This window comes from Cyanistes caeruleus, chromosome 8 (assembly GCF_971803275.1).
Source record: "Cyanistes caeruleus chromosome 8, bCyaCae1.hap1.1, whole genome shotgun sequence".
In the NCBI taxonomy this organism is placed as follows: Eukaryota; Metazoa; Chordata; class Aves; order Passeriformes; family Paridae; genus Cyanistes; species Cyanistes caeruleus.
In genome coordinates this window covers 14,371,538-14,381,126 of record NC_141708.1, presented here as the reverse complement: position 1 = coordinate 14,381,126, position 9,589 = coordinate 14,371,538, and the positions used below count along the sequence as shown (strand labels likewise).

Below are 9,589 nucleotides of genomic sequence, written 5' to 3'. Positions count from 1 at the left end.
GCACAGCAGGGTCCTGATTAATTCAGGCTATGCAACATGGGTCACTGTCTGACCCGAAAACATAAATAAACTCTAGAAAAGCACAGCAAGAGGGGGGGCAGCTGCAGTGTTTATTTGACAATCACATGCAGTGCTACACAATTCAGTCCCCCTACCTGCTCACCTCCCTTCCTCCCAAATGCTGCCAAACAGCTGTTGCTGTAACATCTGGGAATTAGTCCTTTTATTTTAAATGGCCAACATAAGTTTCCAGGCCAGGGACTTCAGGGGAAGCCAAGGGAAGAGGTGTCAGGCTTCATCACCTAGTGCACATCCTCTGCAGCCTGAGGACGGAAGCAGTACCCATCTGTCCGTGTGCCAGGGCAGACCCTGGGCTCTCAGCGTTCTTGTCCCAGCACGGTGCCATCCACTACAGAATGTTCTTGGCAATCGCGTTCAGGGTCCTCACTTTGGCCACATCTGCCACCTTGATGGAGTACTCGGGGGCAGAGAAGGACGCTCCCATGGCAACGTTGGGATTTCTGTCAGGAAAACCAGTGATTAGTGGTGATCTGCTGGTGATACAGATGAGTAAGATCCACCAAGAAAAATACTCCCGTATTTCCTGTAGCTTCAGTATTGGCCAAAGATGGTGCCATCCAAACCAAAGATGGGACAGCAATAGAAAGAACAATAATCCAAAGGAGTGTAGACCTATGGGTAAATACAATCCATTCTTGACTCATTTCTCAGAAGCACATCCCACCGGCTTCCCAAATCTTACATGCTTATGTTAAAAGTCTAAAAAAACTACACCACAACCTGCCTTCCCAAGTGCCCTAAAAACTCCTAAGGCAGCATTAGCGAGAGAGATGTCCCAAGGCTCTGCTTCTGCATGGAACTCATGTCCACATGAGGAGCACTTCTGGATTCATGCACTGCAGAATACAATGTCAGGCACCATGATCCCAAACGTAAAAGCAAAACTAGCACTCGGGAAGCTGTTTGAAATTTCTGCCAGTTCTACAAACTCATGTTCACATTCATATAGCCTTTCCCTCACAGAGTTCTGCTAAAAAATAAATAATCAGTTACCTGAACTTCATTCCTGAGTCCCGAGCTGAGCGAGCAGAGCAGTGAAACTCAGAAGCAGTGGAGCCTTCCAGAATCCTCTGCAGGTTGCGCTCCGTGATGCCACCTCCTGGTGGGAACAAGCCCGATGTCACACACTGAGCAGGTAACACTATTCCACACCTGACATCACCCGGGGACCTCGCCACTAAGGGACAGGAACCATATAAACTGAAGGGAAAAAACATCCCTTGGAACAACAGAGACCCAGGAACATGAAAAGGGATATGAGACGCCTTGGTTTATGTTCTCCTACAGATCTAGAACTGTCCCCAAATCCAGGGAGCAATAGCTGCAGGGCTCTGCTGTCCCCAACAGGCAGCATGGTCTTTACTCACACTGGGACAGGAGCTGCTGCTCCTCCCAGGCAGCTGGCTCCCTGCTGTAGGGAAAGCCAGATCAGAGAGTGGATTCCAGGGCAAGAGGCCAGCAAGGAAAGGCTAGGGATTGCAGAACCTGGTACAGAAGACAAAAAAACATTACCTGGCACTACCACAATTCTGCCCTTTGCCTGAAAAAAGAATAACACACATCAATGATATTATCAAGGACTACATCCACACATGCATTTGTGAGGCAGCAAAGAAACCACACATGCAGCACTTTCCATAAGCTCATGGATGTCGCAATGTTTTACAATTTGTGTGCTTCACCCATCTTTTTTGTACTGTTCATGTTTTAAAATGAAAAATGGAAAAAACTTTCAGTTACTTTTCAGTTATAGCTTGGACAACCTGTCAGTATTCCCTCCTACCTCTCCATCCCACCTCTCAGGTACCTGTTGCACTTTCCTAAAAGAAAGTGTGAGAAACTTAGCAGGCACCTCACTCTGCTGTTTGCATGGACTCATCACACCAGCTGTTGAAACCAACACCCACCACCCCCCCGGAATCTGCAAGCAAGAACCCAACCAGTTTTTGCTGTGGGAGACTTCAGGGCCCAGCCTACATGGACTTGGAAAAACAGATTAAATCTGTTGTAAGAGAGGGAAGGCAAGCACTCCTTGGCAGAAGTTCCCTTCCACAAATGGAGGACACCATAAAGCAGCTGCCTGCAGGCAGTGCCAGGGAGCAGCCACAGTAACCCAGGGGAGCACAGCAAACACTCACCTGCTCTGCAAGCCTCTTAATCAATGACAATCCTTCCAGTGCTGAGCTGTCACAGCCACTCGTCAACACCCGCTCAAACCCCAGGGAAATCAGGGTCTCCAGTGCCACCAGAGGGTCATGCACCATGTCAAAGGCTGAGGGACCAGAACAACAGCTCAGAAATCGCTCAGTTCATTGTGCTCAAACCCTGTCCCTCAGCCAACTCCCCCGAGGGCAGTGATAGGAAGGGTCCTCTGCTCACACCTTGGATTTACAGCTCCTGACTGTAACACTCCCCTTGCAGCAGTGCCAGGGCCACCATACTCAGCTCCTAAGACACCTCCTCTCTCACAGGACAATGAGACAGCTCCTAAACCTGAGCCCCCTGGACCTTTGACCTTGTAGGGAATAGCACAGCCTGCAGAGCTTTCACTCTCCAAAGAACAGCCAAAGAAGTTGAAGCTCAGCTCCCTTCCAGCCACACCTTCCCCCAGCAGTGGGACACAGACTGGACCCTCCCCAGGGCCACTGTCCCTGGAAACTCACCGCGGTGAAATGTGACTGGCAGTGGACGGCACACAGCTGCAAAAAGAAGACATATGGTCAGTCAGGGCCAGCACAGAGTCCCTCATGCTAGAACCAGAAATATACACGACACAGCAGAGGGCAAAGGCTTCTCAAGCCATTCCTGGGGAGCTCAGAAGAGTCCCCATTCTTGCTGGGAACAATGCTATTTATCCAGGTTTTTTCACAGGGAAGAGATCTTCTGCCCTTTGAGAACGCAAGAAACCTTTGTTTTTATGGTAACACTAAAATTCCCCATCTCATCTGGAAAATGCAGAACCTTCATTCCCACCACAGATGACTTTCTCTGCAGGAAGGAAGTAGGGAAGTTGTATCATCTACCTGGGGAAAGGACAGGATCATTGGTCTTTGGAAGCAGGAGAGCTCATTTTTGTGACTTCTTTTACTACCTATAATTTCTGCTCTCAGAGCACAGCAAACTTCACCAGAGGAGCTCTATTTACTGAGCAAAGCTCATTTATTTCTACAAAAAGATATCCACCTGGTCCCTGCCCTGGAAACAGCAGAGCACATGTTGGCCTAGTAGAGCCAAGTCCTGGCAAGACCCTTTTCTTTTGCTGCGCTCCTTACAGCACATTCATCTTCATATGAGAACCTCAGCACCACATCACCAGAGAAAGGCCCAGCCCTCTTTAGCTTTGGCTGTAGCTCCCAATAAATATGCAGAAAGAAAGGGAATTTGCTTCCACATGTTTGTGGTCTGGACTAATAATCTCCCACTGCAGCTTCAGTAGCTTTCCACATGCTCACACCTCTCCCTTGTAATCTTTTCTCCCTGTATGTTTTAAGAGAGAAAAATTAAGATGAACTGCCAGCTACACACAAGGCCAAAGTTCAGGAGATACATACCCTAGACACCTGTAGCAAAGGCATAAGGAAAAGAACAAAGGACAAAGAAAATGAGGGAGAGATTTCAATAGTTGAATGCCTCTAGAGCAGCTCACCTAAGTGTTCTTACTTTGCTATTATGCCCCAGGTGGCCTCAAGCTCTGTGTGAATGGCTTGGACTGTGGTCCTCTGTCCGCAAAGTTTCTAAACTACTTACTGTCTCAAAGGTATGGCAGGAAATGAAACCTTAAAAAGTGTAAAGAGATGGCAAAACCGCAGACAGGATATGCAGACCAAAGCCCTCTGTACATTTCTACGGCATCAGCCGGAGCAGCACTAGAAGCCTGGCACAGCAGAGAGCTCTGCCTGGAGGCACCCTCACCCAGCAGCGCCGTGCAGAGCTCCGTGTCGATGCGCCCGTCCTCGGTGAGGGCCCCGAACACCAGCCCGTCAGCACCGTGCAGCTTGGCCAGGCGGATGTCGGCTTTCATCACCTCCACCTCGCGGTCCGAGTACAGGAAATCCCCGCCGCGGGGCCGGATCATGACGAACACCGGGACCCGCACGCACTGCTTCACCACCTGCAGCAGCCCTGCCGGCGGGACAGGGCCGGCTCAGCACCCGCCGCGGCAGCTCCGGCCCCGCGGCGGGCGGGACGGCACCGGGCGCGGGGAGGGAGCCGAGCGGGACACAGGGGAGCGAAGGGAGACCGACAGGGAAGGCGGCCCAGGAGGGGCGAGGCTCACCCATGCTCGGGGTGGTCCCTCCTTCCACGAGGCCCGCGCACAGCTCGATGCGCCCGGCACCTGCGGAGAGGCGCGTCAGAACCGGCCCCGCCGCGCTGTCGCCCCCTCCCGCGAGGCCCCCGAGCCTTACCTCCGCGCTCCGCGTTGACGGCGGACTCCACCGAGTCCACGCACACCTCCATGAGGAACCCATCGTCCATGCCTGCGGGACGGGAGCGGCACGATCACCCCGGACCGCCCCATGGCGCCCGCCCGGGCCGCACCGGCCCCGCCGCGGGCCCGCCCCGCTTCCGCCTCAGGCCCCGCCCCCCCGCTCGCGCTTCCGGGCCCGCCCCCTCGCGGCCCGGGCCCGCGCCGCTCGTTGGCGCGAGGGCGGGCGCGCGGGCGGACGGAGGTGCGGGACGCGAGCCGGGCGCGCCCACGCCGGCGCGCGGCGCCTGCAAGCCCCGCCCCCCGAGCGCCTCGGCCCCGCCCCCGCCGGCGCGCGGGCCCCGCCCCCGTCCCGCACGCGCCCTCATCACCTGTGCTGGCGGCGCGCGGGGGTCGCTGCTCTGCGCTGCCGGTCACGCGCCGCGCGATCGTCATGGCGACGCCCGGGCGGGCCCGGAAGTGCTCGTCCCGCGCTTCCGGCGGCGACACTTCCGGGGTGGCTCGGGATGCTGCGAGCGGCGCGCGGCGGGGCCCGGCGGCTGCTGTGGGGCGGGCTCGCACCGCCACCGCCACCGCCGGCACACGGCCGCCTCCCCCCGCGGCTCTGCCTTCCGCGCCGCCTGCTCCAACAGGCGCCCCAGCCCGCCGTGCCGCCGCCCGCCGTGGGGCGATGGCTCCTGGTTTGCAGCGGTGCCGTGGCCGGTGCCGTGGTGCTGGGCGGCGTCACCAGGTGAGCGCGGCATCCCCAGCCCCGCCGGGAGGGGCGCACAGCGGGTCCCTGGAGGCAGCCGTCCGTGTCTGCCCTGCGGTCCCCGCCGCCGGTGTCCCTCTGCGGCTGTCCCCACACCGAGAGCCACCCCGAGAGAGCCTGTGAGAGCTCCTCTGGTGTCTGCCCTTCTTGGCTGCAAGGGGACATGGTGGGATGGGGCTGGGACTACCAGGGAGACTGTTCATAGTCTGTGGATGCCACTGGGGGGCAACTCTTACACATTTATCGTCATTTTAGGTCTGGTCTTTCACAGACTCTGATCTCCATCATGTTTCTGGTTGTCTAGTTGTTAAGGATTGTCTGAACAAGGGTTTTAAGACTTACCGTAGAACCACAGAATATCCTGACTTGGAAGGGTCCCACAAGGACCATCCAAGTCCCATCTCCTGGGTTGTGCAGCCAACAGCTCTCACTTCAGTTCAGTAGATTTGCTTACTGTCAGGGCATTGTGCCTGTTCATATCTCTGCTCCCAGGCTGACAGAATCAGGCCTTTCTATGGTCGACTGGCACCTGGTGAAGGAGATGAAACCCCCCCGAACGCAGCAGGAGTGGGAAGCCGAGTTCCAGAAGTACCAGCAGTTCCCAGAATTTAAAATGTGAGTGTGCAAAACTGGAAGGAGGGTGGGCTGAGAGCATCAGTCCTGCAACTGAGCCACGCATAAAACTAATGTAAGGAGGAAAATGTTTTCTGGTGTCTGTGGGAAGGCGCATAAAGCCTGCCTGGTGGTGGCTCCTCTGTTCCCTGCCTTTCTCTGAGGAAGGCGATTCCATGTTGTACAAAGTTCAGTTCGCGGCTGTGAAACAGTTGCTTTATTGTCCCTTAACAGCCTGAACCACGACATGACACTGCCAGAGTTCAAGTTCATTTGGTACATGGAGTACTCGCACCGCATGTGGGGCCGCGTTGTGGGCCTGGCCTACATCCTGCCTGCTGCCTACTTCTGGCACCGGGGCTGGCTCAGCCGGCCCCTCAAGGGCTGTGTCCTTGCACTCTGTGGGCTGGTCTGCTTCCAGGTGAGAGCTCTGCAGCCACAGGGATTAGTGACAGCATCTGAGTATCACAGAACGACCTTAAACATCATCTAGTTTTAACCTCCCACCCAGGGATACCTTTCATTAGACTAGTTTGCTTAGAGCTCCATCCAACCTGACCAGGGATGGGGCATCCACAACTTCTCTGGGAAACCTGTTCCAGTGCCCACCATCCTTACAGAACAGAATTTTTGCTCGATATCTGATCCTACCCTTTGTCATTTTGATATCTTCTGATCCAGCGTAACTAAGACAGTGGGATTCATGATAGCTTGGTGTCAGTGACACCATGACAGTGTGTCAGTGCTGGTAGCTAGTTGAAAGTAGAGGAAACAAGTTGCTTTGCCCCTAATGTTTATCTCATTTTAGTAGCTGCTGCTGTCCTGTCTGGCCCCAAGCCCTCTCCTGTTTTGTTAGGGGCTGCTGGGATGGTACATGGTGAAGAGTGGGCTGGAAGAGAAGCCAGACTCCTACGACATTCCTCGGGTCAGTCAGTACCGTCTGGCAGCACACCTGGGCTCTGCACTGGTCCTGTACTCTGCCAGCCTGTGGACAGGTCTGTCTTTGCTGCTCCCACAACACAAGGTATGGAGCAGTGTGTCAGGATTTGAAAGCCCAGGGCAGTGTCAGTTCAGAGGGTTGGGGTGTGATGTGAAGGTAAGGTAAGGATGTGAAAGCTGATGGTGCTTCTCTTACAGTCTCTGTTCCTGACTCTGATCTAATACTTACAGTATTACAAAACAGTTACTTACAGTGTTACAAAATACCCATTCTGTAAACTTCTTGGGTGATGGGACACTTGCTTCGGCTAGTGCTGTTTGGGTCAAAAGTGATTAGTTTCAGAATTTGTGGAAGCTCAGCCAGGGGTGTGCCTGGCTGGCCTAAATGGTTTGTGCCAGTAACTGTCCAGGTGCCACTTCAGTTTCTGAACAGAGCTGGACTTGATTAGCTGTGGTTTTAAGGGACCACTGAAGTGTGGCTGCTGCGTGGCAGTCTGTAAAATCCCCCTGTAAAACACAGGCCAACCCTTTTGCCTTTGTATATAGTGAAGGCTTTTCTTAGCTGCTGCAAACAGCACTGGAAATGCCTTACTTATTCTTATTTTTATTCTTATTATTACTTCTTTTTTATTATTATTTTTTTTATTTTACAGTTGCCAGAAACCAAACAGCTGCTTCGCTTGAAACAATATGCTCATGGCACTACAGCTCTCATTTTTCTTACTGCTCTTTCAGGTAAAGCTATTACTTTCTGCTGTCCAATTTGTGACTCATTCCTCTCTGCTGGTTGGGTTTTTTTCTTCTGGTCTGGTGGGGACTCTGACCAACCCCATCCATCTCTGGGAAAACTACTGCTATCAGGGATCTTGGAGTCAAGAACCTCCTCATTGGTCTTTCCTGGACAGGTGGAGATGCACTTTCCAGCCAGCCTATGCTGTGTGATCTCTTTATATATTGCTAAAAGAAATTCAGGATCAAGCTGAGCTCTTGAATGAGAGCTGTGCAACCTGTCTACTCTGGTTGTCTCATTTTCTACCCTGGAATTTCAGGTGCCTTTGTGGCAGGGCTGGATGCTGGCCTTGTGTACAATTCCTTTCCCAAAATGGGGGAGCGCTGGATCCCAGATGATCTCCTTGCCTTCTCCCCCGTACTGAGAAATATTTTTGAGAATCCTACAACTGTACAGTTTGATCACAGGATCTTGGTAAGTGCTGTCTTCCTGATATGTCTGGGCTGCTTCTTGGTTGCCTCCTGCAGCCAAGCTGTCTTCTTTGGGCTGTGGTTCTGTCAGCTTGAATGATTTCTAGGGTGTCCAAAGGGCCTGAGAGCATCTTACCAGTTTGCTTCTGCAGGAAGAGGAAGTTTAGCATTGTTATTTATTTTCAGTGTGGCCTTCCTCCTTAAGGAGATCTTCCTCCTGCGCAAGTAACACACTTTGTTTCTCTGAGTCTCCTTTTCCATAACATGAGCTACAGTGTGGGATAGCCCTTGCTATTGAAATGTCTGGGAAAGCTATGTGAAATAAAACTTGGAAATCCTGATAATGAATGCTTTCTCCAGCATTTCTGAACTTGTTTTGCACAGTAGTGCCCTGTGAATATATGTCAGCTAGTTAGAGCAATCCAGATATTAAATACCACTGGCAGCACTGCTGTGAACTAAGCTGTGGCTAAGACTAAAAAAAGAAAGATTAAGCTGGATCACCTGGGGTGCCCTGCACAGCAAGATTATGCTGGTGAACTATAGATGAGGGGTGGAAAAGAGATCAGTTTTCCAGATGACAGCTGGGGAGAGGGCAGACACAATCTCTAATGACTTGAATCAGTGAGGAGAAGCCGTTGAAAAGTAAAGCGTTAGTTTGGAGCAAAATAAAAGTCTCCATAACTTCACTTAAATTTCAGGATTGTTAACCTGATGGCATGGGAGCTCTAGGATTTGGTCATGGCCATTAATATATTTCTTTAGTTGAATATTGCTCTCACCGTTTCTTTTAATGCTTGGAAGACACAGCCAAAGACCACTGCACCCATTTCCCTTGAACTTTCATTGAAGGGTGGTTGTTTCCCTTCCCTTCTGTAGGGAATTGCCTCTGTCACAGCTGTCACGGCACTGTACCTCTTCTCGAGGAAGATCCCACTCCCTCGAAGGACCAGGATGGCTGTGACTTCCTTACTGGCTGTAGCTTGCATGCAGGTACTGCCCTTATTTTTTCCCTACTCCTTTGTAGCACATTCACCAGAGCTGACCCCACTTGGATGTATGCTAGCTCCAAGAGGCCGGAGCTGAGAGGTGCAGCTGCCTAGGCCCCACACCTTACCATACTGTATGCACACTCTGAACTTGGGGTGGCTTATGGTGTGGCCATGAGCCTTTCTAACAACACACTTTGTGCTGCAAATGGTATCAGTGGTGCATCCACAACTGCTCTTACCTCTTCTCCCTTTTTGGCAGGTGGGCCTGGGCATCAGTACCTTGCTGCTTTATGTCCCTACACCTCTGGCTGCTACACACCAGTCGGGCTCCCTGGCCCTGCTCAGCATGGCACTGTGGCTCATGAGCGAGCTCCGGAGAGTCCCCAAGTAACGCCCGGGCGGGAGAACCCTCCCGGGGAGCCGCACCGCCGGACCCCGAGCCCCGTGTGCGCAGGGGGATGTGCGCCCAGCCGGGCTGGCGCGGGAGGCGGCGGCGGGTGTGAGTGCGAACTTTGTAACATAAAGGAATTTTATGAAGCGGTTGTGTCTGGCTGGCTGCTCCTGCGCGGAGCGATGCGCGGAGGGACG

At 53.0% G+C, this 9,589-nt stretch overlaps 2 protein-coding genes across 4 annotated transcripts; one reads left to right on the top strand and one right to left on the bottom strand.

The window, feature by feature from the left end:
* Positions 1-91: 91 nt before the first annotated feature.
* On the bottom strand, positions 92-5,099 carry CUTC (cutC copper transporter). 3 transcript variants are annotated; one of them, XM_086900753.1, is made up of 9 exons: positions 4,879-5,099; positions 4,488-4,559; positions 4,358-4,417; positions 3,994-4,203; positions 2,745-2,780; positions 2,220-2,353; positions 1,594-1,621; positions 1,075-1,180; positions 92-521 (listed from the first exon to the last, which is right to left on the bottom strand). In XM_086900753.1, exons 1-9 carry the CDS (start codon positions 4,940-4,942, stop codon positions 410-412), a joined length of 822 nt encoding a protein of 273 aa, XP_086756879.1. In that variant the 5' UTR covers positions 4,943-5,099; the 3' UTR covers positions 92-409. The 3 variants fall into 3 exon arrangements, with proteins under 3 accessions (XP_086756879.1, XP_086756878.1, XP_086756877.1); XM_086900752.1 differs by having other exon boundaries at positions 3,994-4,192; positions 4,879-4,947; XM_086900751.1 differs by lacking the exon at positions 4,358-4,417 and having other exon boundaries at positions 4,879-4,951.
* Positions 4,956-9,538, top strand: COX15 (cytochrome c oxidase assembly factor COX15). Its single transcript, XM_086900750.1, has 8 exons — positions 4,956-5,237; positions 5,751-5,873; positions 6,105-6,291; positions 6,727-6,894; positions 7,463-7,544; positions 7,859-8,013; positions 8,889-9,002; positions 9,261-9,538. The coding sequence occupies exons 1-8, from the start codon at positions 5,014-5,016 to the stop codon at positions 9,390-9,392; spliced, it is 1,185 nt and encodes a 394-aa protein (XP_086756876.1). The 5' UTR covers positions 4,956-5,013; the 3' UTR covers positions 9,393-9,538.
* Positions 9,539-9,589: the final 51 nt, after the last annotated feature.

What these genes read in the sequence shown, in the direction of transcription:
- CUTC (XM_086900753.1), bottom strand. Translation starts at nt 4,942, where the DNA reads ATGACGATCGCGCGGCGCGTGACCGGCAGCGCAGAGCAGCGACCCCCG. An exon ending in CGTCAACGCGGAGCGCGGAG is followed by an intron (nt 4,418 to 4,487) that starts GTAAGGCTCGGG and finishes GCCTCTCCGCAG; the next exon opens with GTGCCGGGCGCATCGAGCTG. An exon ending in GCCAGTCACATTTCACCGCG is followed by an intron (nt 2,354 to 2,744) that starts GTGAGTTTCCAG and finishes CTGGTCCCTCAG; the next exon opens with CCTTTGACATGGTGCATGAC.
- COX15 (XM_086900750.1), top strand. Translation starts at nt 5,014, where the DNA reads ATGCTGCGAGCGGCGCGCGGCGGGGCCCGGCGGCTGCTGTGGGGCGGG. An exon ending in CAGTTCCCAGAATTTAAAAT is followed by an intron (nt 5,874 to 6,104) that starts GTGAGTGTGCAA and finishes GTCCCTTAACAG; the next exon opens with CCTGAACCACGACATGACAC. An exon ending in TTTTCTTACTGCTCTTTCAG is followed by an intron (nt 7,545 to 7,858) that starts GTAAAGCTATTA and finishes CTGGAATTTCAG; the next exon opens with GTGCCTTTGTGGCAGGGCTG.